This window comes from Coturnix japonica, chromosome 23 (genome assembly GCF_054131305.1).
Source record: "Coturnix japonica strain WE chromosome 23, WE-NBRP24, whole genome shotgun sequence".
Lineage (NCBI taxonomy): Eukaryota > Metazoa > Chordata > Aves > Galliformes > Phasianidae > Coturnix > Coturnix japonica.
In genome coordinates, this window is record NC_140685.1 from 4,067,187 (window position 1) to 4,094,179 (window position 26,993).

The following is a 26,993-nucleotide window of genomic DNA, read 5'->3' on the forward strand; positions in this document are numbered from 1 at the left end:
TGCTGCTGCCTCTTATTGTTAGAGAAAGATTTTGGAGCATTTTTTAGTGTTAGAATGTATTTGGCTTCTGCTGGGGGTATAACATGGTAGGAATAGCCGCATCTTGCTAATGTCAATTTTCCTGTGGTTTCCTTGAGGATTATCTGTAATCCTTGGGCAAGATTCTGTCTGTGAACTCACCACCCTGCTTGTGTTAATGATGCTGTACCAATTAGCACTGCTGGCTAACCTAGCCCAGCTCTGTCCGAATGGGCCATTTAGCAATGCTCAGCCTTGGTGCACCCAGGTACTTATAGCTGTGCTGAGAAGGGTCTGATCCCCTTCCTGTGGGTAACCTTCACCCCTGGGTGCAGCTGCGCTCCAAACCTGAGGAGTTCAAATTGCTGCTGAAAACATTTGATTCAGAACGAGTCCATACACAGGGGATGAAACCTTTGTCTAGCTGTGCTCCACTTCTTTGGAAAGAAACTCCATTACACAGGAACTAGCAAAGTGTCTTTTATTCTTTGCTGTGTGTTTCTGATTAGTTTTGGACATAAGCATGAATTTCTTTCTTTTCTTTTTTTACACACTTCTTTTGAGATTAATGTTGCAAGTGGATTTCAAGTTAATGGAACTGAGGCTGTAATTGTGTGGTTCACTGGAGCTGGGCTTGAAGCAACAGAGACATTTGGTATCTGCTAACAGATGCCCTTCCCTCGTGGTTCCCAGCTCCTCTCTGTCACCTGCTGCTCCAGTAACTCCAGGCTGTGTGCACTGACTGCAATGCAGACGTTGGGCTGTGATGTCCAATGTTGGGCTGTAAGGTCCAGCATTGGACTGTGATGTCCAGCACTAGACCACAGTGTTTTGCATTGAGCTGTGATGTGCAACACAGGGCTGTGATGTCCAACATCAGCACTATTCAACCCAGTGTGCCTACATTGCTGCTGTGCACCAGATGTGCCTGATGGTCCCAGCCTGCAGGTCTGGGGGAGATTAGTCCTTGATGATCAATGTGAAAACCTACTTCTTCAGCCTCTAAGCCAAGGTGAGGCTGAACTCTGAGAAAGTTATGGTGCTGTGCTGCTGTCACACATCTGCTGGGCTGAATGAACAGTTCTTGGATGGATCTGTTTTAACTGTTGGACTCTTTCAGTTTGAAGTCATTCCACTGAAAGCATTCCAAATTTCAACCAAATACAGCACATTTCATTATGTTTCTTAGTCCAGTGCACTACATTAAATGTATAGGATGGCCTGAGGGCACTTGAACTGCGTTAAGAGGCGAGGTTCATAGACACTGTGTCTGGGGTGGAAAGCATTTTCATCTCATAGCCCCATGGCCCCAAAGTGGGGCTCAGCCTGCTGCTCCCACACTATAAATAGAGATAACCCTGGAATGCTGTTGGTGTGCTGATGCTCCAGTCCTGCCCACATCACTGGCTTCCTGGCAGCCTGTTCAGAGCAGCATATTTTTAGCAATTGCTTTCTCGTTTTTTGACAGAACTTCTGTCTTGCTAGCCTGCCAGCATTCCATGTTGCTTATTATTGGCTTTCCAGGGCTGTCTGGATGCTCTCTTGGTGGAGGGGCCATGAGGCATCGTGGTCTGGGGCTGCATGGTGTTGCTTCCTCCTTCCAGATCTGTTGTTGAGGTGTTGGACAGGCTGAATGAATTGCTGCTTTGCTCCCCTTCCATTGGAAGGAGATTATTATGTGTTATTATCTATTATTAATACTGTGTGACGCAAAGGTTGGAGCAACAGCTGTCGGAAAAACTTCCTTCTAATCCCATCTCCAATACAGATCAGTTCATCTTGCTCACCTTTTTGCTTATGTATTTAAAAAGACTGCAGATAGTACTGACAGGGCATTGACAAGCCTACCAGCAGTGTTTGCCCAGAGGTTCTGCTCAGCCATGCATGGGTGCTGCAGTGGTGCCTCACGGACGGTCCAAACCATGTGTGTGTTTTTCCACTGCTGAAGGGAATGAAACCCATTTCCTATGTGCGATCCTGTCCAAGCTTGTAAGCTCCTTGCTCCGCTTCCATCCTGCTTTGCCGCAGACTGGATAAAACCTTTGAACATGAAAGGATGTATTTAACCAGCTCAGCATGGTTGTGTATCTGCCTTCCTCAGTGTGTCACCAGTCAGGGATGGTTTTCTCTGGGTTCTGAGCAGTTTCTAAAGGCAGATTTCAGTGCAGCATCTTGCGTGTGCACGTATGGGGCAGAGATGCTGCCTCTCTGTGCACAGGAATTGTGCCTTTTCATTCTTTGCCAGAGCAGAAATGGGCATTTGAGGGTGGAGTGATTAAGAAAAAATACGACACTGGTTAAAAGCTTTAATGCTGATTATAGATCATGAGCCCTTGTCCTTGTGTCAGTAATGGGCAGTGTGGGCTGAGTGATGTGCAGAGCAGCACAGCACCCAGGGCTGCCCCGTGCCACCGTAGCTCCCCAGGAGCAGTCCTGCGGTTCAGCTGTGTGGCTTCATAGACACAGAGGCTTTTTATGTTAAAAGAGGGAAGGCAGGGAGAAAATACACACACATATGCATACACACAAGCAGAAGTTTCTGAGCGTGAGGCATTTTTTCCATGTTGAGTTGCCAGGCAGTGCTTTTCCCTTCCTTCCCTCCATCCCAGGCCCACTGCTATGGATGTTTTCCTGCCTTTTATACTTTTATACTTTCTTTCCCTCTTTTGTGTATGACGCAAACTCCTGCAGCTGGCAAGGTGTATGTGATTGAGGCGATGTTACATACTGCAACAGGGGGGTATGTCGCAGCTTATTTTGATGCTATTTTAATCCTTCTTGTCCAACATGTTGGTGAGAAGATACTTGTTTTAAAGTCTATCACTTGCAATTAAATGACACCATCACAGGGAGACTTTTAGCCATTTGCAAAGTGGAAATTCCTATTAAAAACATTGGTTTGACTTGGCAGAATTAGGGCTGAGCTAGGAGTCCACATGGCTACTGCATTCTGGAGGCCACCAGCTCACATCGCTGTGCTGAGATGATGGAAGGAGCCTGGAGCTCCTTCTCCTCCTGCAGAACCCCCAGAGGGAAATGTCTGTATGGGTAAATTACAGTTTTTGGGGTCATTCCAGAACACAGCATCCCACATTGAGGGCTCAGTGCATGTATTTCTTTCCTTCCCACTTCTGTTGTGCTTAAGAAAGAGAAACTGATGCACATGTTGTGTTCACATGCGTCCCTTGGCTCATGCAAACCTTCTTCTTGCTTTAGGGATCACCCGGACCTCCAGTGGGAGACTGCGCAGGCTCAGTGACCAGACCAGCCCCAGTGAGTTGCATGGCTCTTTCTTATTGAAACTTCCTCATCCAATAAAAAACAAAACCAACCAACAACAAATGCAATCAACCAACCACTTAACAACAAACCGGTTGGGAGAATGGAAGGAGTAACCCCTGGAAAATGCAGCTCCTGCCTCCTATTCAGTGAAGGCTGCTGATAAATGCTGTGTTCTCCATGCTGTAGAGGCAGAGCAGCATTTATATAAAAGAGTACAGTATATATAAAATAACCATGAAAAAGAGAGAGCAGTGTAAAATAAAAGATTAATTACTTACTGAATAATGGATCCAGAGAGAATAATTAGAAAAGCCCATCTCAGTTCCAGGGGTCTGACAGCAGGTAACAGAAAGCAGGAATGGCCCGAGGTTGAAATATAGCTTTAGTAATTAGCGTCTCATTCTTACTCTCTTTAGCTATTATTTTTTATTGGATGAGGAGATTTATGGATTATATGTGCTTATGACTAAATTTACGCTCCTAATTGCAGCGTAATGTTTCTGAAGCTGTTTCTGATTCAGAAGGAAGCAGGTGGGAGGGGTTCCTTCTGGAAGGTGTTTGCAGCCTCTGGGAATGCAGCAGAGCAGCTGCTGTGATTGGGAGCACCTGAGTCCATCAGCTCTGCAGTTTGTGTGCCTGTTGGGCTGCACAGAGTGCATAGAATCACTAAAGTTGGGAAAGACCTTTCAGCTCACCAACTGCAGCCATCAGCCCACCCCATCATGCCCACTGACCACATCCCTCAGTGCCACTTCTCTGTGGTTCTTGGACACCTCCAGTGATGGTGATTCCACCACACCTCTGGGCAGTGTGTGCTGATGCTTCACCACTCTTTTCAGGAAGAAACTGTTCCCAATATCCAACCTGAGGTATAGCCTCCCCTCTGGCATCACCCCATCATTTTCCCTGGGGTGCTGCTGCTCACCTCTGCTTGAAGAAAACCCTGCTTGCCTGCTCCATGCCCAGCACTGCCCATGTTGAGGTTGGGGCTTCCATCCGCTCCCATTCCCTCAGTCTCTGTCACTAGCAGTTGCTCCCTGTGGGTTCTGTTTGCTATTTCAATTCATCTTCTCAGCCCTCATATCCTGTCTCAGCTCCCAGATGGATTTATCCAAACAGTTGTTGTCAGCTTTTCCCTTTGTGCTGGGGGGAGGAGAAAGCCACCCTCAGAAGCTTTCCTGGAGCACTGACCTCAACATTCTGCTGTATCGGGGCATGAGCACATGTGGGATGGGGATTAGTCACAAGCATCTGGTTTAGGGTGCACTTAAGGGCTTTGGAAGCTATGACACTGTCTGGCTGGCCTTCATCTGAAGTAGGGACAGGCCCAGAGGTATTGCAGGTATGGTACAGACCTGGGGACAGGGAGCATGGCACACTGTGATGTGGTCCTTGCAGCTCTGGAGCCTCACAGTTGCAGAGCACTGAGATTGATGTATCAGTGGATGTAATTGCGGTCTGACTAGTATTATGGCCACAAACTGACATTGGATAGCTGGAAATATGCATTGTGTAATAAATCACGTGGAGTCAGTATTGGTCTGGGTGCTGATGGCAGCAGGAGCAGGGAGCTGAGCTGCAGAGCAGTGACAAAAACTACCTCAAAACATGGCCACTGGTGCAGAGCTGTGAGTTTGAACTGAACTGCATGTTTATCTTCTGCGTGTGCAACAACAAAACTGCATTTGTAGCCCTCGCGTCGCATATTTTCCTATCCATATGTCCAAGGACAGAAAGGGGAATTGGTACAGCTCCAAGGGTAACTCAAGTGTGGAGAATCTAAATTGGAAGACACAGCACAACTTATTCAATCTTGTTTTCTTTAGGCTCTAATTATATACTTTTCCTCTTTTTTTGGTGAGAGATCTTTTAATTTATTTTATTTTAAGTTAAAATCAAATGAGCAACTCTGTGCTCCATTTTACATTGCAGTAAATATTTATGACTCTGTATAACTGCAACTCAATTTCCCCTTGTTTCGGATCCAGATTTTCCCCTCTGCACATCTGGCCCTGTACCCAGAAGCTTTTATTCCTATGCAAGATAAATTGGGACTGGGATGACTGAGCAGTGGCTGTAAATGAAGCATCACAGAAGGGGGTTGTTTTGGGCTCTTTGCCACCCTAAACAAAGAAAGGGATGACATGCATTTCCATAGCCACTGGCTCTTGGGATTCAGATAGCTGCACTGTCATCCACAGACCATGCATATCCCTGGGTCACACAGTGACATTGGGACCCCAAATCTGGCATTGGCTTCTTTTTGGGAACCATATTCCATGACTCTTCTTGGTTTTTCTTGTTATTTTGAAGGCAGTTGTGTGGCTTGGCATCCAGCTCAGGGAGCAGCAAGTCTGAGAGTTTAGAGCTTCAGATTTTGTTTCGTGAAGGACTTCTGTGTAGTCCTGGGTAAGCCACTGTGGTGGGGACACATCTGGGCTTCTTGGTGGTCAGTGGAGAGCTGGTGGCTATCAGAGTGTCTGAGAGAGCCTATTTTAGAATAGGAAACAGGCTTCTTGAAGGAACCAGTGTCCCCATGGGACTACAGGGAACTATAGTTTCCTTGGGGTGGTCTGGCTGTAGGGCTCCAGCTCCCTATGGGGAGCAGTGCTGTCCTGGGGTGCAGCCTTCAGCCAGAACTGGGCTGGGAAAGTGATGGGGTTTGGCACTGTCACCCCGCAATTGAGACATGAGAGTCTGCTGATGAGGCTGAGTTTTGTGAGTGGTTCGGAGGCTCTGTTCAATGTGCAATTGGAAACAGACAGAGAGAGGGAATTGGGAAGCCCTTTATAAAGGGCTCTGTCAGAGTGTAGTGTTGGCCTCTAAAATGTCGCCGTCATCTGATTTTTGGTAGCTTAGGGTAATATTTCTGCAAGGGTAAGAACTGTGTGTTGGGGAAGTTACTCCCACTTCATTTTCCTATAGCTGTACGTGATGGGTTTGAAAGAGAGAAATATTTGCTGACATTTGCCATCCGGAGCAGAGCTGTGTTCCAAAGTAGTAGAGAACAGCCCTGGAGCAGCTGGAGTGGAAGGTATCAGCATCAGGTTCCTCCCAGCTGCCAGCTGAGCTCTGGACTTTGATTCTCTTCCAAGCTGCAATTTGGGTTTTGCTATGAGGAAAGAACTCCCCATTGTAGATGCAATTATAGGAAGGTCAGAAGAAATGTATATTTATTGATTTAACTGAACCACCACATCCCTTCTGTGCAGGTAGATGTAGGAGGGAGTAGGATGCCATCCCATTGCGCTGCTCTTGCACCACTGCTATTTCAGGTCAGGTGCTTTGTTTGTGAAAAACCCCAAAGGGAGAGGAGGGGGACAGGTGCCTCTGCTTTCCTGTTTCAGCCTTTGTCTTGCTGCTGGGCTGTATGGAGCAGGGCAGGGGCAGGCTGCCAGGGCAGCTGCAGCCGTGCTCCCATCCCAGGCAGGCGGTGCAGCCTCATCCTGCAGTGTCAGCAGCTGGCTGGGAATCAACCGCAGCTTGTCTCGGGGCTTTTTGGAAGCATAATTTAGAGAGGCATAAAGCTCAAGGCCAGCTATCTGGGTTGCATTATAAAGGGGGCACTCATTGATGTCATGAAACCCATCATCAAAGCAGTTGGTTTAATGTTGTTTAAATACTTCTGTTGGGACTCCCTCCAGGCCTTATAGTCATATCAGGCTGCTTGGATTTTGGGTCATCTTGAGCCCCTTGTCCACCCTTTAAGTGGTGCCAAGCTCCAGCGCAGCTCTCACTTCAGGGCTGTGTAATTAAACAGGCACTTGCTGAAGGGCTCTGTGGCTGATGACACACTCATCTTCTTATGAAAAATGCTTTGGCAGTGCCAGAAAAGAGCCATGCTTCCTTCATTATCAGCCAGCCAGGGGCAGTGTCTCTGTGTGACTCCTTATCAGAGCTGTTGAACAGATACTTCTTATTTCTTCTCATTTTGCCTTCCCCTGCTTAAGCCTGGTGATTTCCCTTTGACATGAATTGACATTCCCATTTCACAGAGGGAGGCAGAGCAGCAGAGATGCTGTAGGCAGCACTGTTTGCATTGCCCACGACACTGGCAATCCTTCTGGGGCACTGAAATGGGAAGCTGTGTGTCCTGGTGGGGGGCTGTGGGCACAAGATTCAATTGGGCATCCCAAATTTGTGAACCCTGATGAAGTCAGATGTTGCAGTGAGGATCTCAAATGCTTGTAATGAGTTTAAGGTAAATATGGCAATAGGTTGTGCCATTTCCATCTCTTTGTTTAGTCCCTTGGCCTGAGGATGATCTCTCTGTGCTCATTGTTCGAGAGAGCAGCTTTAGAAGGTGAACCAAAATAGTGGCAATAAAAGAATTACCAAAAGCCAGGGGCTCCCTAGCCAGGCGTGCTTGATTACAGTTATGTAAGCTAATTCAGAGTGCTATAAAAACCATTAGGTCTCCTGAGTTGTTTTTCCCCAGGGAAATACTGCCAGAACTGGCATATCCCTCCTGCAGCTCAGGCGTGAGCACAGCACAGCCCTCTGTGTACAGCCATGGTTCCCCATCCCTGGAGGTGCCCAAGACCAGGTTGGATGGGGCCCTGGGCAACCTGATCTGGTGCTTGATCTAGTGGCTGGCAGTCCTGCCCATGGCAGGGGGTTGGAACTACATGGTCTTAGAGGTCTCTTTCAGTCTGAGCTATTCTGTGATACTATGGTGCCTGAGCAGGTTGAACTGAGAGCTTCTGCACTAGGCTTCATCCAGACCTTCAGCTTATCCCAGCCTTGCTGAATCCTGCTGTGGTTTCCTATTGGCATTGTCTGGGTAAGGAGCTATGAGATAGGATTTGGTGGCTTGTGGTAGCAATAGTAATAGGAGGACAGTTGGACTAGATGATCTTTAGGTCCTTTCCAACCTTATGATTCTATGACCAAGCTGTGAGTGCAGTCTGCTGCTGCGAGCTGGGGGAACACACCTCTCTGTGCTGTGATATTTTCAACACAGACTGCGCCTTTCACCTTGGTAGGTCTGCAGAAGGGTTAACCCAGGACTTGTGTCTGCAGCCTGGTTGTGTTGGATGTGTCCCTACATGAGGTCATACACATTTCTTCAGGCGGTCTCTGTTCCTCTTTGTTCCCTGCCCCACACAGGGCACACCAGCTGTGCAGCTCTCCATGCCAGCGAGTGTCCCCATGCGCACACACTGCTCGTTTCCTCAGGCTCCTGGTGACAAGCCTGGTGACACGTGTCCTCTCCATCCTCATCCTGAGCAAGCAGCAAAGGGTGAAGCCAGGTCAACGTGGAGAATCCCTCCTGCAGCAGCGCAGCTCCATGAAGCTGTGTCTGCAGGAAAGCCAAACCCAAGGCATCAAGAAGTTAAAGTGTGAAAGTGCCTCTGGGCTCAGGTGCTTGGTTTGCTGCACAGACACACGTCCTGTGCTTGCATAATGCAGACACATGGAGCTGCCTGGGGTGGTCCTGTGGGGATGCCACGTGCTCCAAGTGGAGATGTGCATTAGTTAGAATGCAGGAGGGAGCGCAGCTGAGAGTTAAGGTATAGTGATGCCTTAATTACTGGAACTGAAGGAGGACTGGTGTGCCTCGGCCTGGTTGGAGTGTGCAAACTCCTGCAGTGCTGGCTACTTACGTTGCTGTGTGTGGTCACGTTTCTCTCCATCGGATATGTGCGTCTCCTCGTGGTGTTTTTCTTCCTCATCTTTTTTGTTGCTGAAACGTCAATTTGCAAATTGCCCTTGGGCGTGTTGGCAGAGCTCATGGCTGCTCCACTTTCCCTCTTCCCCTCCATCGCGGTGTCCCTCATCACGTGGGCAGAGGCGAATTCCCCCAGCCCTGGCTACACCACAGGCGTGTCGTGAGCCTCCTCAGCCGCACATCCGGCGGTGTCTGGCATTTCCCAAAACCTCTAATTGTGCCTTGGGCAGAGAGCACCAATTTGCTCCTTGCTATATTTATCCCATTATGTGCAGGACAGGAGCACAGCTCTTCTCTGGGTCGCAGCAACCTCCTCTATCCATACAAGCTTGGAGATGAAAGTATGGAGCACAGAGACCTGGTCAGCAGGTCAGGAAGGTGATCTGCACCTCTGCTCTGTGCTGAGAGACCTCACCTGGAGCACTGCGTCCACATGTAGAGTCCTCAGCACAGAATAGACTTGGATCTGTTAAAATGCATCCAGAGGAGGGCTCCAAAATGTTCCCAGGGATGGACTGGCTGAGGGCTGGGGCTGTGCAGCCTGGAGAAGGAAGGGCTCTGGGGAGAGATGAGAGTGGCCTTCAGTATCTCAGGGAGGGCTGTAAGAGAGAATGGGACAGAGCCTTTAGCAGGATCTGTGTGACAGGACAAGGGAAAATGACTGCAAACTAAAAGAGAGCAGATTTAGACTGGATGTAAGGATGAGGCTTTTATGCCATGGGCAATGAGGAAGTAGCACAGTTTGCCCAGAGAGGTGGTGGTGCCCCATCCCTGCTGACAGCCAAGGTCAAGGGATGGGCTGTGAGCACTGATGGAGCTGTGGGTGTCCCTGCTCATTGCAGGGGTTGGGACCAGATGGTCTTGAGGGGTCCCTTCCAACTCCAACCATTCTGTGCTTCTATGAAGCATTCGGTGCTCTCTGGGGCTGGGCCAATGGCAGCAAGCAATTCAAGCAGGTCAGCATCTGTTGAGGATCCTGGAAGAGTTAACGTGCATCAGGAGGGAGAGAGCAGCCCTCCTGCCTCGCCTCGCCTTTCACTCTGCACTGCCAGCTGCTATTAATACTTCAGCACATGAGTGTTAAAGCACAAGCAGAGAGCCCAGGGAGGATATGCTCGGGATTTCCGGCAGTTTGAAGCTTTCAGGCAGAGAGATTGAGAGCCAGCACAGAGGAGAGCTGGAGCAAGGCTCTTCTTAAAGATACACTCCTCCCTAGTATGCACAGGATGGGGCAAGATGTGTTATACTGTTTGAGCTCAGACTTGTGTTTCCTCATCTCTAAATGAAATCTGAGTGGTGAGGAACCTATCGCACCTTGTTTCCCTGCCCCTCTAGGCCCTGCAGCTCTCTGGCACCACTGTCAGTGCACTTTGAGACTCTGCTCCCTGCACTGACTTGCAGCACTAGGCCTTCCCAGCTCACTCAGCAGGAGGGCTGGGTTATATGCTGCTGCCAGAGCCTGCAGTTCCTGCCAGTCCCAAGTGCTATGCTGCGGAGTGGCATGGCTGCACCTTTAAAGGGAATCTGCAAAATTCGCTTGAGGATGGGAGCATCCACCCTGAGGTTTTATGAGATGAAAGCTGAGGTTCATTAATCATCATCAGAATTCACTTCACTGGGTGTCTCGTGCCAGTCTCCGCTCCTGATCACATGGTTCTCAATGGGTTAAAATCCCTTGGCTGAAGCATGTGTGCTGCCCATCCCTTCTTCCTTTCCATTCACCTTCTTCCTTTCTTGGTTCTTCCTGAGTTTTTCCCTTCCTCTGCAGCGTCAGCCTGCTTATGGCATAAGGCACACAGCCATGAAGGCTGTGGATGGTGGTGAATGCAGAGGTCTGGGTTTTGTGCTGTACTGGGTCAGCAGCTCCCTTGGGCTCCTGCTTTGTGTTGGGCACCTTCACAGTCTTGGGCAGGAAGTGTGGTTTTGGGCTCTGCATGGGAAAGTTTTGCTCATTGTCCCCTCTTTAGTGCCTTAGGCACTGGTAGGAGGAACATGCAAAGCATTAATAGGGAAAGAGCAGGAATTTGGGAAGGAATCTAAGCCTTCCTGCCTAGCAAATAACTCAAGCTCTGACCGCTGGGGATTAGAACTTTCCTAAGACATGGAGCATCCCAGAGGTTCCTCCACTTCAGCTTTTTCTATCTGTAGGGTTGCTGCTGGCTTGACTGTACTGCTTCCCAGATGCCATTCAGTATGTGCTTTGTTCCTCCCTCTGTTGACAACGATGCTCCATCAGCTGCTCCATAGGAAAACACGCGTGATTGCTGTTTTCTCACATTGCCACTGGAAAGCAGTACAAAATAGGTGCAGACTTTGAGCTCCAATGTCCCAGCAAGGGACTGAGGGCTGCAGCTGGCTTTTCTGCTGGCTCTGGGACAGAGGCTGTGCCCTTGCATCTGGCTGAGTGACTCAGGCTGCAGGATGTCAATAGGCACTTGTGGTGGGTGGCACGGGGGGTGGCTGTGGGCAGTCAGCTCCACTGCTCAGTGCTCCCCATCTGCCACAGCAGCTCTGTGTTGCACTTAGGGGGACATCTGCTGCATCCCTGCATTTGGGGGGCACAGAGGAACAGCGGTGACCCCCAGGGTTAGTTGGGGGGGGCATCCCCACTGTGTGCCCAAAGGTTGGAGACAGGGAGCACAGGCAGCCCTGTGTTGCAGCCATAGACCTGCTGCCTGCCCTGGCCGATATCCAAGTGGAAGTTTCCGCAAGGCCGGCCCATCGCATCCCTCCGTCGAGGCTGAGCAGAGGGAACTGCCAAGGCAGAGCAGGGAATCCTCGCCAGGAGCAGGCGTGAAGCTCTCCGGCGGCTGCAGGGGAGGGTCAACATGTGCAGAGAGCAGCAGCCCGTGGTGCTGTGCCGGGAGTGAAGTCAGCCTTCATCAGCCGAATAGTTTATGCATGAATCGAAACTTCAGACCTGGCAGGGTGGAGGGAACGCGCAGGAGCTTTGCTCTTCGCAAACGCTCTCGCCAAGGAAGGAGGAGGGGATAGAGGAAATAGCAGCAAAATCAGGCTGGGGAAGCGGGGAGAGGTTGGAGACGCTGGATGAGTTGTTGGCGCTGTTATTGCGAGGAGCCAAGTTCCCTAAGCATCTCCTGGTGGATATTAACAGAGCTGCGGTGAGCGGAGTGCTCCCCCCGACACTCACGAGCTGTGGCTTTAAGACTGTTTCACAGAGGACTTGGGATTTCCATTCTTCCTGTGCCTGGTGGAGTATTTCGGGGAGTTCCAGGATTTTGGGGTCATGCACCCCCTTTTTCCTCCTTCCTCCTCCTTTCTCTTCCTCCCTTCCTCTTTCTTTTCATTTCAAAGAGACAAAGCTACTTCAGTTTGGAGCACAAACATATGATCAGCACATGGAAATGTGGTAATTTGGATGCATTCATGATTGCAACAGATTGAAGAAATTAGACCAGACAAAGAGCTTTTTTTGGAGGAGGAGGAGGCAAGGCAAGGAGGGAGGGAGAGTGGGTGAAAGAAGGGGACGCCACCGAAAAAAGGGACGGCCGTGACACGCGGATGCTAAATATATCCTGTAGTAATGGAGAGGGACCGGATTTCAGGTAGGCAATCGATCTTTAATACCTTCTATTCTGCCTCTGCCCTTCCTACCTTTCCAGCAGCTTCTGCACTTTAGGAGGAGCAGCAGCCCCGCTCCGGAGCACGTTCAGCATATTCCATTATTTATTTATTTTTTGCAACATTTCCTTTTTGCCTTTTCCCCCTACCCACCCCCCCCTTTTTTTCCCTTCCCTCCTGAGCCCTCCAGACAGAAGGTGGTTCCAGCAGAAACCAGGGGGGGAGCGAGTGGGGGAAAAAAGAAACTGCTCTCTGAGTCTGGATCTCATTTGAGTTTCTCTCTTCCACCTCCCCCCCACCCCCCTCCTCTGTTCCCATGTGCCGCGCGGCGCGGGGGGATGAATGCTGAGCCTGTTAGCTCCGAGCTGCCAGTCGGGAAGAGGGAGGAAAAGCGCCGAGCTCTTGGCATGGAGACGCATTTCTGCCCTGAAGGTTGGCTCCTGAGTGCGTGTGTGTGGCTGTGTGCTGTGGTTGAGCTCTCTGCCTGCCCTGTGCTGCCGCCTGCCCGGCTGGGATGGATGTGGCCCCAGCTGCTGCCAGGCATCCTGCTGCTGCTGATGCTGCTGCTCACCTGGTGGAGCCTGGGGCGCTGGGGAGGGCATGGATGGAGGGAATTGAAAGAGGAGTGAGTCACTCCTGTGCAAATCCTGGTGCATGTCTGAGCGCTTCCAAAATGCGCTCCTGGGTGCATCGGTGTCTCAGCAAACTGCTTCTGCAGCGTGTCCAGGGTGGCCACGACTGTAACCTTTTGCTCCTTGCACAGGGAGATGGGGCAGGGTGCACTGCGAGGCTCCGTGCATGGAACCATGGAGGGAAGGTGAGGGGCAGGGATTGGAGCTGGGAGCCCCAGCGGGATGTCACTGTGGGTGTCCGTGCTCCTTGCACAGCTGGCGGGCACCAGCCTGCTGCTGGGCGTTCCCAACCAGTTGCCGGGCATCACTGCTAAAGGGAAACCATAGGGATGAGAGGAAACGCTCATCCAGGGCGGAGTGAAACTGTGGCCAGAGAAAGCTGCTGCCACGGCCAACCCCCAGGCAGAGCTGCAGGGCCCAATTCTCGGTATATGTGGAGGGTCTCAGGGAAGGCACTTGCCTGTGGGAGCACCCACTGCTCCTCACCACTTCTGCATAGTGTGGGTGATGCATCCTTGTCCCTCATCTCTCTTGTTCACGCTTTCTCCTCTGGTTTGAGACCACCTCAAAGCATTCCTGAGAGCTGCTCCTGGGGCAGAGGCAGTGCTGCAGGCTGGGAAGCCCTCTGCTGCTGTGTGCAGGGATGTGGGGATTGGGGGGCAGCAGGGTGAGTTTGGTCCCACTGCAGTTTGACCTCACACACCTCCTGCTGTGGTCTCCCTGCAGCCCTGGTTCCCCTATGGGGGCTTTACAGAAAGACTGATTGCTGGGGTGGTGGTGTGATCTGGGGTCCTTTGTTACAGAGGTGCAGTGAAGGTGGGTCTCTCTCACCCTTCAGCTGCTTCACACAGTATGAGCCCTCGTGTCCAGGCTGCCTGTCGCTGCTCCCAGGAGTGCAGCAGCAGAGGGTAGGAAGATCTAAGGTGAGCATGTCTGTGCAGTGATGCTTATGCTCATCCTTGAGGTCACGAGTGATGTTTGCAAATTGCCTACATCCAAGCATATACATATTTCTCTGTCCCTTGCTGGAAACAGGTTTTTTGTAAGTGCTGCAGGTGTGGCACCAGCAGGGCTGTGGGCAGGTATAGGGGCAGGCGTAGCTGAGCGTGACCAGCCCTTACACTAAGGCACTGTGCCCATAGGGCTTGGCACGGGATGGGCACATGGCTGCTGTGCCCTGCAGGATGGGAGAGCTGTGCCAGCTGTCTCAGCACCGTTCCTGATGTGTGGCTCAGCATGAAATACGGGATAGGGGGATGGGGAAAGTAGGGCTGTTCCTGTCTGTCCTGATCTGGAGGGGCTGAGGGAGACGTGTGGAGGAAGATCCTCAGCATGGCAGCAGCAGAGGGGCTGCAGAGAATGTGAATCCCATTCATGGGGGCATAGGAAATAACTTTAATGAGGTTCTTTGTGCAAAATGTGTACTGTCACTGGGGAGAAGAGGAACAGGCTACAGCTTGCCCCATTCAGAAGGTGCTCCTCGCACCCCATGGCCGGGGTGGAACTGCCCCCAGTGCAGCAGCACTCTGACCTCAGTGATTAAACCGAAACATGACTCAGATGAAAGCAGATTTGTGCAGTGCTGGGGGCTGCATTCGTCACTGCTTTGGCTCTGAACATGCTTTTAATTAGTATTCTGCTGTGGGTGGGAAGAGCTGACTCTTGAGCTGACTGTATTGCTGCCGGATGGGGTGAGGGCACCTCGGGGCGGGTGGGAATTGGGCTTTTCTCCTCTTTGAGGGCTGTTTTCCCACAGCTGCTGGAGTTCAGCACGTCCCATGGGGTCTCCTCTGTACAAAGACAGCTCAGGCTTTCCTGGAGAGGAGCAGTGTCCCTGGTCCAGCATCCCATGCTGACAACGAGCTCTCGGGGTGAAGGCACTGAGTGCAGGGGGTGATGTTGGAGCTGCTCCATGGCAGTGAGGTTTCCTTGTCCCTGTAGCAAGGCAGTAGGCTCTGGTGGTACCTTTGAGTTGCACATATAGGAAACATATCTCATATAACCTCATCTTTCCTTTCAAACTCATTAACCCCCCTCACGTACATTTCCACAAGCTAATACTGCTTAAAAAGACAAAAATGAGTTTCCAGCATCCTGCTCCCATGGTTTGGGACTGGACAGCTGTGCTCGGAGGCTGCAGTCCCGCTCACATCTGATCCTGCTCTCTGCCTTTCCAGATGGCTCTGGTGGCAGCGGGGTGCTGCTCGGCTGGGGGCAGCTTTCCCCAGCAGATGGCTGTTTTCATTAGCCCACAACTTTCTACAAAGCCTTAATTGTTAGTGCCATGGGGCTCTTTTCTTCTTCATAAAAGAAAAGGAAGAGTCTGGTTGCTGTGTTGATATAGGGATGGGTGCATAGGAAAGGAAGTGCCACGTCCTAGGTAAATTATTAATGCTGCCCTTACAATAGCCCATGGAAGTGACTAGTAGTGATTGCAACACCTGATTGCAATGATGTGCTAGGCAGGGCCTGAAGCAGGCTGGGAGAGCTGTGCATGCTGTGAGAAATCTGCTCAAATCCTGAACAGGTGGAGTGTTATAAATCCTACTGATGATCATTTTGATTAAGCAAAGTACCACCTGTGGATACATATGTATGCTTGACACGTGTGTGTGTGTGTATACGGTGTAACACTGTGCATATGTTGCTGCACACATAGTTGGTCAGAGCAGCATGGCAGAAAGCAGCTCTCAGACCAAATGCAGGAGAGGACAGAGCACCTCCAGTGGTCCTCAGAGCAGTGTAGGATGTTCCACGTGCCTGGGCAGAAGGAAAGGAGAGGTCCAATACAATGGTCATTAGAAGAGAATGTGCTATTTTAGCTTCTATCAAAGTGAGTCTTTACAAAGCAGGAAGCAGGACAGCAGGGTTGGTGTTGCTTCTGCTCACTTCAGCTACCTTTTCTGCTTCAAGATTTTTGGTGCTGCTCCTATTCCTGCATAGCACCAATGCGTGTAGTTTGCTGCATGTGCTGTGGGATGTTGTCCCCAGCTGCTATGTGTTCCTAAAACCACCTGCAGCATTGTCACTGCTGTGTTTGCAGCATGCTCTGTGCTGCTCCCAGCTTGTTCCTGGCTGCCTGCTCCCTCCTGGCCGGTGCGTGCATTCCCGCTGTTGTCTGAGGCACGTCAAGGTATGAAACATTATCCATTTCCTGATGTCTGCTTTACATTTGCTGGAATCACTGCTCATCCCTATTAAATATAAGCCCGCTGTGGCACACCTCCCTCCTGGCTGTGCAGTAACAAGGTACACACTGCTGAGTGTGCCTGACCCTGTGCAAGAGCTGCCCTACCCCGTGCTCCCCAGGATGGCTCACAGCCTCCAGCAGCACGATTCCCATGCTGCCAGGCTGAGGGAGGATGGTTCTCATGCAAGTCAGGGCTCTTCCAAGGTCCAGCATACCACAATGCTGAGTAGAAGCAAGTACGTAGTTAGGGAAGTATGTCTGGGTCAACACATGTCTTCTGTTGCCTTAATGAGCTCAGAAGCACAATATCTTTGTCCTGTTGGCTTCTCCGCGTGGTGCTTGAGTGGTGTAACTAATGCATATAGTTGCTTGTTAGGGAGCAGTGATGCCTCATGCTGTGAGCACTGCAGCCCCATTATAGGGCTGGTTTGAGACCTGAGAAAACTCAGGTCAAGATTTCATAGGGCTGGATTTTAGAGCTTCATGGAATATCTTGAGTTGGAAGGAACCCACAGGAGTCATGGAGTCCAACTTGCTCTGCCCCAGATTTTCTGTGTATCCATTGGAAAACACACTTGTGCTCCCACTGCCTTGGGATTTTGGGGAAGGATCTTTGGGTGTCTGCCTTGTGGCTGGTGGTGAATGGAAACAGCTTTGCAGGTAAAGAAAATGAATTAGTTTTACAAGCAATAATCATGCAGTAAGCCTGAAAGAGGATTTTATTTTATTTTTTGCTAAGCCTGATCCATGTCCATGTGAAGCTGGTGCTACATGAACAGCTCTGTGTCAATTTTGTGACTCCATCACTGCCAGATACCTCATAAACGAAAGCAGAAGTGCTTGGAGTGAATTCTGGGATCCAGGGAAGCGGATGCTTGGAGAGATAAGAGTGGTTCCTGGGATGTGAGATTGGTGGGATTTCCTTTCTGTAAGTGCAGGGCATGCTTTTTGTTAGTTTCTTTTTCTGCCCAGGGTTACACGTTGTGGGTTCTGAGTTGTGATGCTGGTGCAGTGGCTGGCATGAGCAAGATGTTGGGGCCAGGCAGTGCTGAGCTGGGAGTGCTCTGTGAGAATGGCTCCGTTCCTGGTGTTGCTACAGCACTGCTGAAGAGAGCCTGGATCTGGTTGGAGTACTGACCTGGAGACAAGGTTCTGATGCTCTGTACTGAGATGAAGGAAATTGCTGAGGGTTGCACATATCTCCTGCTTCCCAGTGCAGAGACCTATTTACTTGATTACATTTTCCTTAGAGAAGAGGCCATTTAACCTCCTGTCAGGGAGCTGCAGGAAGGGATGAGGTTTCCCCTGTGCCTCCTCTTCTTCAGACTAAGCCCATCTCATTCCCTCAGCCTCTGCCCATAGGAAATATGCTCCAGACCCTTCACAGTTCCATTGCCACTCTCTGGACGTGCTCCAGGGCTCATCCCAGAGCCTCCAGCCCCAGCTCCCCCCTTGGCACAGCCCCTTCAATCCAAGGGCACTGTCCCGGTCCCCACGGCGCCGGGACACGCTCTTAGGGTGGCAGCCGTCCGCTGTGCCCTGCTCGGGGCCGTTAGGTGGCGGTGTGGGCTGCTCTGCGGTGGCCGTGGACCGGCGGGACCCAGAGTGGGTCAGGATTAAAGCTGAAGCAGAAGGGAGTGATGTTGTGGCGGCATAGAGCTGGGTTTGGGGTCCTGCTCGTCTGCTAAATGTCTTCGTGTCCTTGTGTAAATCTTTTAACGCATGGGCTTCAGCTTCCCGTGTGGAATGTGAGGTAGACCAGCACTTCACCATCCTCTGCTAAACGGCTCTGAGGGCTTCACAGCTCTTAGCTGGGAATTTGAGGTGCTGGCACGCCCCTATGGGGGGCAAGGATGGGGCTCCTCATGGAGTGGGGACAATGGCTGGGGCTGGTCTGAGCTGTGGGGCTCAGCAATAGCGGTGTGTTGGGCTGCAGTCATGAATCCTTCCTACTGGGCTCATCTTTTCATCCATGCTGGGAAGCATGGGCCAAAGAACAAGGATATGGAATTTATTCCTGTTGGACTTGAAGTTCTTCTGGTGGGCAAAGAAGGAGCAGGTAGAGTGCCTGAATTTCTTACCCTTAGTCTCCTTCCCCTGACCCTACAGAATCATGGCTTTGCTTTCTTGCTGCCCTTTTCCTCATGCCTTCTCTTGCCTCCGTGAGGTCAAAGGGAAATTGAGTGAGCAAAGCTTGCAGAAATATTCACCAGGTGGTCTTGTGTTTTGTGGTGTATGGGGTAGGGGCAAAGCAGAGAACCTTAGATTAGATGAACTGCTGGGCACTGATGCAGGAGGGATTCAGTATATAAAATATCTAACATTTCTTTACCATTTTGTGCAATTCAAGGAGAGAACTGCTCACAGCCAAATTTGGCTGCCTAAAAGGGCCTTGTTGCCACCCATATTGGCAGCTGCTTTTCAGGGAATGGCCCTCCTGGAAACTGTCAGGGTTGGGGAGCAGATAGATGGTTGTGTTTGGGGTATTTTGTTTTCCAGAAAACTTTACAAATCCCCCATGGGTGGAGAGAGAAAGTGAACTGTGGAAATTAATTGTGTGTCTCGTGCTCTGAAATGAAACACACCCTGGGGAAGGCAATATCCTTCACGGGAGGAACAGCAGTGTTGGCCACAGACCAGGAAACCCTTCCCTCCACACTGCCCCATACACAGGGGATGAGCACTGCAGCAGTGCCTGGATCCCTGCAGAAGGGCTGTACTGGAGTCCAGCTTATGTCCCTTTGCCCCTGGGGACACCCATGGCCTTTTATCCCATAGTCAGTTCCCAAACTGGGTAAGACTTCTGGGTAACTTCTGGTGTCCTGTGCTCACTTCTGTTGCTGCTTCCTTGCCTAGGAGCTATGTGTAGATCTATGGCAGCTGCTGTGGATGCACCATTGTCAACCACACCAACACTACATAGGGCTATGTCCATACCATTAAGACTGTATTTTGGGAAAAGGGAAACTTCTCTGCCTGCGGGGTCTGGGGGCAGCTCAGAAATGAGGCCCTTTGCCTGCAGTTGGAGAAGAAACCTAATCTTGCCTGGCACACAGATGAGGAGCTGAGCATGCTCAGGTGTGGAGGAAGGAGACAACTAAGAGTGGACAGTGTGGGGAGAGTTTGGTCATGGAGGCTGAAGGGATGGGAGCAGCTTCAGGCTACTCTGAGCTGGGGGATGGAAAGATGGAGTACGTTTATTGGGAAAACCAGATGTGAGAGGCAGGACGAGCATCGGAGTGCTTTGCAGCAGTAGGAGTGGGGCTCTCGATGAACTCTCCCTTTTTTGGCTTGGTGCCCTCCTCCCACTCCTCTCGTTTCCTCCCAGCAGAGCTCAGACCCCGATCCATTGCTGGAAGAGCTCTGCTCTCCAGCTCCACAAGGAGCCCCCTGCAGGGGGGAGTTTTGCTCTGCCTTTAGGGTGATGCAGATACTCAGGGAGTGTGAGCAGTGTGCAGACAGCGGCACTAAGTAACCACCCAAGCACAGCAACTCACCACTTTTCCTCCTGGGGTTCCCTCATGCAAGGCTGCAGCTCTCTGGACAGCCACTGGTGCTCTGTTCCTCGTTGGAACCGCTCTGTGCCCTGATAGAATCAAGCATTGTGCAATGCCAGTAATGGGAAATCCGGTTCTGTGTCAGAAGTCCCATTCAAAGGCACCTTGGCTGTGCTCAGGACATTCTGGCTGATGGATTTTCCCATGAAATAAGAAGTGCTGGCTGTTGACGTACGAATGTATCCAAAGTGAAAGCTTTTACCATCGCATTTTACAGCTTCTGGCTTAAAGCCCTTAGGGCACAGTGGTGTAAAACCAGGGATAGCTTCAGAGGGCAGAAGCTGTCTGAACTGGAGGAATTCACATTGTGTGATGAGTTGAACTTCAAAGCTCTGCTCCTCCAAACTAGTGTATTTTAAACAACTACCAGTTTAGCATCTCCCTGCCGAGATGCAAAGAAATAGAAATAAACGCACTGCTGGCTGAGGCTGTGGTGAATGTGTGGGTAGGAGAGCTTTCATGCAAGCCTGTATATCACTTCAGCCACCTAAAACACCCCCATCACAGCCCTCTTTTTCATTTTGTATGGACCAAAGGCACCATGCTCAGGCTTTTCCTCTCCTTGGAAGTGTAGGAGTGGTGTTTATCTCTATGCTGGCAGGCAGAGAAGGATGCCCCACCTCTGGGAGCTCCCAGGGCTGGGTGGAGCGGGGAAGCAGGACGTGGGCTTCGAGGATCTGCGTTCTGTGGGCTTGCCTCAAAACCAGGGCACTCTGAGACATGGAATGTGTTTCCAGGGGCCCTGGGGAAGGAGGGTGACAATAAATCTGGGTCATAAATAATGGCCCCTTGCCCTTCTAGGGATGTTTGACACACTGTGCTTTTCTGACAACAAATAGAGCAATGGGCTGTAATCCTCAGGGGCTCTTTTTGGCTCTCAAGCTGAGAAAGCTCTGGCTCCAAGCAGGCTTGGCTGCGAGGAACTCCCAGATCTGGGTGTGAAGATCGGAAGGGAAAGGCAACACAGCACAGATAATACATCTAGGGCTGTTTTGATTACCAGGCTTAGAGATTTTGTTGTCCACAACACTAAACTGTGACCCTTGGCTCTGTCAGGCTGCTGGGCGATGCCTGACTGTCCCAGTGACCCGGCAGTGAGAGGCACCCAAGTGGAGTGCAGACCAAGCACACCCTGTGTGCATAACAGGTCTGACTGCTGTGGCAGGAAACTCATCCTCAGGTGCTAGTGTGGGCTGGGGGAGCCCTGGTGATGGGAAGAAGATAGGCAGTCCCATCTGGCTTTCAATGTGGCTGAAAGATAGTTATAGTCTTGTAAACTATGAGACATGCAAAAAGGTCCCCAGCTTTGGGAGCTGTGCAGGAAGCTGAGCCAGCAAGGACACCTTTACTGTGTCTCGTTTGGGACAGTTCTGGCTACAAGAAGCCCTATTCAGCCCATTACTCATCCTTCTTACACACAGAGCAATGAGTCCTTCCCAACAGACCCTGGCCGTGCCTCTCCTTAGGGCTTGTGCCCAGTCCCGCTTGCTGTCTCCTTACAAGATGAGCTTTTTATTTCGCTTTATTCCTTGCCAGCCTTCCTTGAGTTTTGCCAGCTCTTCTCCTTATTAGCTAAAGGCTGCTAGACATAGAAGGAAAGCACTGCCTGTAACGTCCCTTTAAATGCCTAATTCAGGAAAATAGAGAGAATTGTTTGCTAGCACTGCGAGGGGTGTGCTGGGGGAGATGGGATGGGGATGGGATGGGGATGGGGACGGCTTGTCTTCACATTCTTAAGAACACAGATACTCGGCATTTCTGGCGTGCGAGAACGGGGCTGGACTATTGCCTTCTTTAGCTGCTGGAAGCCATCCAGGCTGCCAGTTCCTGCAAGCTCATCCTGTGGTTTAGTGGATAATACTGATCCTTGTTCGACTCCCACGCTTTTGTGCCTTGCAAGCGGGTAGGGGAGGCTTTGCAGGGCTTGTACAGATCCCAGCTGTGGAAAGCAGCATGAACACTCATTATGCTTTGGAGTACTTGCTCCATGGTTTTAATAAAACGTTAATTGTTACTCAGGGATGGCCATGAGAACCATGGCAGGTTGTGGCTGACCGGTGTGTCTGCAGGATGGAGGGTGGTGGTTGCAACTGAGCAGCAGTGGCTGTTTCTATGAACTTAGCAAAGCATCTTCCTAAGAGTGTTTAAAGGAGTTCATCTTCTGCTGACATCTCTGCTAGGATGGTGTTGGTGTCAGGACATGGTGCAGGGAGCAGTTGTGCAGTGGGGTTTCTGTGGGCAAGAGGTGATGGTGGCTTTGGTGCTGGGATGTCCCGTGGGCTCTCTGCCCAAATTGGCTTCAGGGTGCAGCTGCATCCTCCAAATCAAGTGCAGAAATAGGACTTAAAGTCAGATGGGGCTCCTAAAGCTGCAAACACCAAAGCTTTTGGTCACATCTGACCTGGGATGCTGTCACAACCTCAGGCTAAATTAGTATCCTCATCATGTCCAGGTGTGGACAAGTTGGAGGCTTCTGCAAAGCACAGGCAGCGCATAACAGAGCAGGATTTGCAAGCGAGTTGTACGTTTCTGCTTGTGATCCAACTAATCAGGGAATATGTAGCAGATATATGAGGTGAGCGGATTGAGGTGTGAATGTGGCTGGCAGCGGACACCGATCATGGATTAAACATGTGCATGGCAAGAAAGAGGCTTTCTTGGAGCAGACAGAGAGGGCTGTTGTTGCTGTGCAGCCATATTCATCACCAGCCCCAATGCTGACATCGTTATCAACGTGTTTATATGAAGCTTGGCTGCAAAATAGCTCATCGTCCTCAAGATTTTCCAAGTGAGTCTGTAGCTTTACTAAATGTTTCTTTTGCTGCTCTGCCAGAAGCTCTCCTGAGGCGGTGAAGGAGGAATCCTGTGTGGCCAGACCCATCTCTGGCCCAGAGCTCTGATTTCTGTGTGTCTTAACTCTGCCTGCAGACTGGTGGTGACCAGCTGGGCACTTTTTTGTCCCAATAGTCATAGAACCATAGATTGGTTGGAGTTGGAAGGAACCCCTAAGGGTCATCTGGTCACACCCCCTGCACTGAGCAGGGACACCCACAGCTCCATCAGTGCTCACAGCCCATCCCCTGACCTTGGCTGTCTGCAGGGATGGGGCACCACTGCTTCTCTGGGCAACCTGTGCCACTGCCTGTGGTGTAAAAACTTCTTCCTTACATCCAGTGTAAATCTGCCCTTTTTTTAGCTGGAAACCATTTCCCCTTGTCCTGTCACAAGACTCTGCTAAAGAGTGTGTCCCCCTTCTCTCTTCTTGCTGCCCTTGAGGTAATGGGAGGCCACTCATCTCTCCCAGCTCTTCTCCAGACTGAACAGCCCCATCAGTCTCAGCCTGTCCTTGTAGGAGAGCTGTTCCATCCCTTGAAGTGTTTTCAGAAGGTCTGCAGAAGCAAAGTGAAGCTCTGGCCGTTTTTCCCCTTGTTTTAGTATATAAGTTATCTGAATTGGTCTGCCCCATTATTACATGTCTTGGAATAACAGCATCCTTTCAGCTTACAGACAGAGGTGATGTGGTATGCAGGTATCCCAGGATCTCATTGTCTGATTCATTTCTGGGTGTGATAGCAGCAGCCACAATTCACGGGAAGAGGCATTTGGACCCACTCCCTTTTCCCTGCTGGTGTCAGGGGTGTGAGCAGAGTTTGGACAGTGTGCTGGTGGAGATAACACAGCCCTGTAGTGTCACTGCACTGGAGCCTGCCCAGCCCTGGGCAGGACTGGACCTTGCAGCGGATGGACAGAGCCTTTTCCTGTCCAGAGTTCACATTGTGACAACACCTCATGGAGCCAAATGGGAGCTGACACCCGCAGCCATCCCATCCTGCCCAGGTGCGTGTCCAAATGGCAATGTACTGCTGGAGAGCCTCCAGCCTGCCCCAGCCCTGGGCCCCCAGCTCAGAACCTTCCCATCCCTCTGCTGGGGGTTTGGCTGTGAGGAGCTGCTCCCCCTCTCACACTGTTCCCCTCCCTGCTCCAGGCTGGCTGTGTGCCACCTCACTGAGCTGGTGCTCAGCCCCCAGGCCCCTTTCCATCTAGGGCAAACACTGAGAGGCAGAAGGCTGCTTTTGGCCTGCCCTGCAGCAGATCTCTGTGCTGTTTTTGGATCCTTCCTCATGGAGGCTGAAATCCCCCATTTCTCCCACCTGTGTGTGCTAGTTGCCATGGGGAATACAGTGCTGGGGCTGGCATCATTGAGGAAGCACTAAGTGTCCTGCCCTGGCCACAGCTCCATGCTGACTGTCTCTGTGTCCCCCAGCAGAAGGGAGGGCAATTAGATTTAAAGCAAAGACAGACTCTGCCCACACTCATGGTCTTGCTGCAGGCAGCTGGTCCAGCTTTGGGTACTCTGGGATGAGTGAGCCCTCTTTCCCATTTGCACTCCCCTAGCCCAGGAGTTTGCTATGAGCTGATCTTACCTAATTTTGTGTGTGCCCACGGCTGAACTGTCTGCACTGAGCAATTCTTGCAGTGGTGGTGATGGAGGTCCCCCAGCCACCCATTAGCATCAACTGCAGGGTTGACACAGGATGGGCATCAGCAACAATTCTCATCCCAGTGGAGGGGAGGGAGGAGGTTTTACAGTGGTTTTGCAGGGGTCCTTGTGCCCCACCTCCATCACTCCTGGCTGGAAGAACAAGAGTGGTCAGTGCATTGTGATTGTGGATCACTGTATCTCCACTACAGCTCTGGGGCTGCTGGTGCTGTGTGCTCCCAGGGGGATCAGCGGCTGTTCCACATCATTTTCAAAGGAAAGTGATGTTGGTTTTCCCTTCACTCCCCTCTGCCTGCCCTCGTTTCCTTCCCTGTCTCAGTGCCGTGCAGGAGCTCCCGGAGGAAGCAGAGTGGGTGTGGGGCTGCGGCTGCTGTGGGAATTGTTCTTATTGAGCTGCTTTCTGTCCACAAAGAATAATAATGATAAAATCTTTGATGGTAAAAAGGGAGAAGAGGGGCTGCTGCTGCCCTGCAGCCTGATCCGTGGTGCTTCCTGGACCACTGCTGTGAGTTTTTAGGGCTTTTGTGCTGCTGTGGATTTCATTGCGTGCTTGAAATATCTCAGAGCCAGGAGAAGTAAGTGGGGGCTGGTGCAGGGAGTGGGAGCTGCTGGAAACAACCCATTGGGAAGCATGGGAGAAGTATTAAGAAAAGCAAGTTTCCTGCCATTAGCTGGTGTATATGGCTGGAAAGTTTGGGGTTGAAAAGGTTGTAAGCAGGCAGCTGAAAGAAGCAGAGGTACGTGTGCTCACAGAGCATGCCATGGTTACAGAAGAGCCTGGCTGCAATGCACAGGACTGATGTCCTGGGTGCTGAGTTCCTAATTAGGAATTAATGGGAAATTTTCAGGAATGAGGAGCTTGAAGTCCCAGCTGAAGCTCATCTCCCCCTTTTCCCATGTAACCACCATGTGGTGGAAGTGGCTGAGGGCTGCCCAGTGCTGGGAGTGGGCACTACAATTTCCCCTGCAGCCCTGCGCAAGGGCTTTGCAGTTGGAAATGTGCTGTGCCACAAGAGTTAAGCCCATATTTAAGAACTGGGTTATGCAGGTTTTCTGCTTGGAGTCTAAAAGACTGCATTTCCCATTTTCTTAAGAGGGTCTAACTTGAAAATGAATGAAAAGAGCAAAGGTGATGGGTTGGGGCTCTTTTGCTGCCTGAGGTTCAGTCGGACATGATTCATAGAATGGTTTGAGTTAGAAAGGAGTCTTGAAGGCAGTCTGATCTCACTCCCTGCAGTGAACAGAGACACCTGATCAGGTGCTCAGAGCTCTATCCAAACTGACCTTGGGTGTTCTCAGGGATAGAGCATGCTTCCCATGAAGGCATCCTTTGTCCTTTAACCAACATGAGCCATGTTTCCCTTCCCATTCCCTGTCTGCTGCATTGGGGACAGCCCACAACCCCTCATTGCCCCGCTGCATCACACTGCATTCTCCAACGAGCAGCAGTGCCCCACCTTGACACCTGCATGGCTTTTTGTACTTTCATATCATGGAAGTCCCATCATTGCTTCCATCACTGGCTGTTAATATCTTCTCATTTCCAGCCTGCAGCTCTTACTGACCTGCTTACACCATCACCAGGGGTTGGCTTTGGATTCAGTGTTTTTGTTCCCCTGGCAACAGCAATCTCTGCCCACGGTGCATCCACCAGTGATGTTTCCAGCAGTGACACCCCATGTTCTGTCCCCCCTCCCCCTGCTGCTTGTTTCTATTGGGGCTGTGTACCCAGGATGACCTGAGATCAGCAATTTCCCCTTTGCTGCTGAAAGTACCTAATTTGCTGCATCTCAGGAGTGCTCTCACTGCATCTTGTTGGTAGCTTGTGGCCGTGCTGGGACCCACAGTGTGCTGATGGCTTCACTCCTTTCGTGAGCAAAGAGCATTGAAAGCCTTTAGGTACTGTCCTTCAGTCCCTCTTCCAGGTTTCACCCATTCCTGTTTTCCAGCCTCCAATGTCTCTCAGCTCTTTTTGTGCTCCAGGGGATGAGGTCTGGCTGCATTTCCTCCACCCAGCAAACCGGCCAATTGCCCAGCAGCCTCAAATCAGCAAACCTGTTTTAAGCCTTTCCCATGATGCAGGTTTCCTTCCAAAGGAAGAGATGTGTGACCAGCACTGAAATACAGCCGTCCTCTCTCTGCTTCCTACTGCATTGGAAGCAGGAAGGGTCTGAATCTGGGAAAGAGCATTTTTCATGACACTTCCTGCGTCATCAGCAGGGCTGGGATCACGCGTCATCCACATGAAAGCACAGGCAGAGGTGATGGGAACGGTGTCTGTGTTTCCTGTCCATTCTCACAGTCCCATCACTGGTACCTCCCAGGCCTGGCCCCGTCCTCCTGCAGCATTCTCACTTAGGGAGGTGGATGCTGTGAGCCTCAGTTTCCCCACCTTTAAAATGGTGTTCATAGAATCACAGAATATCCCAACTTGGAAGGGACCTATAAGGATCTCTACAGCTTTTTCCTTTCTCCTCTTTTTAGTTTTTCTCTATTTTCTTATCCCCCTCCCCCCAATTTTTCTCTTTTTTTCTCTCTTTTTTAAACATCTTCTTTCTCA

At 50.9% G+C, this 26,993-nt stretch overlaps 1 protein-coding gene across 4 annotated transcripts in view; it reads left to right on the plus strand.

The window, feature by feature from the left end:
- SEPTIN9 (septin 9) overlaps positions 1–26,993 on the plus strand; it is an 89,995-nt gene that overhangs the window by 13,736 nt on the left and 49,266 nt on the right. The window contains exon 2 of one of the 4 annotated variants that reach the window (XM_085522758.1): positions 3,235–3,291. The exons of 1 other annotated variant lie outside the window; for it this stretch is intronic. In XM_085522758.1, coding sequence (XP_085378884.1) covers positions 3,235–3,291 — 57 coding nt within the window. Of the gene's footprint in view, positions 1–3,234; positions 3,292–11,446; positions 12,538–12,596; positions 12,986–26,993 lie in introns of those variants that run through there. 2 more of the 4 variants (XM_085522759.1, XM_015880018.3) reach the window with 2 other exon arrangements.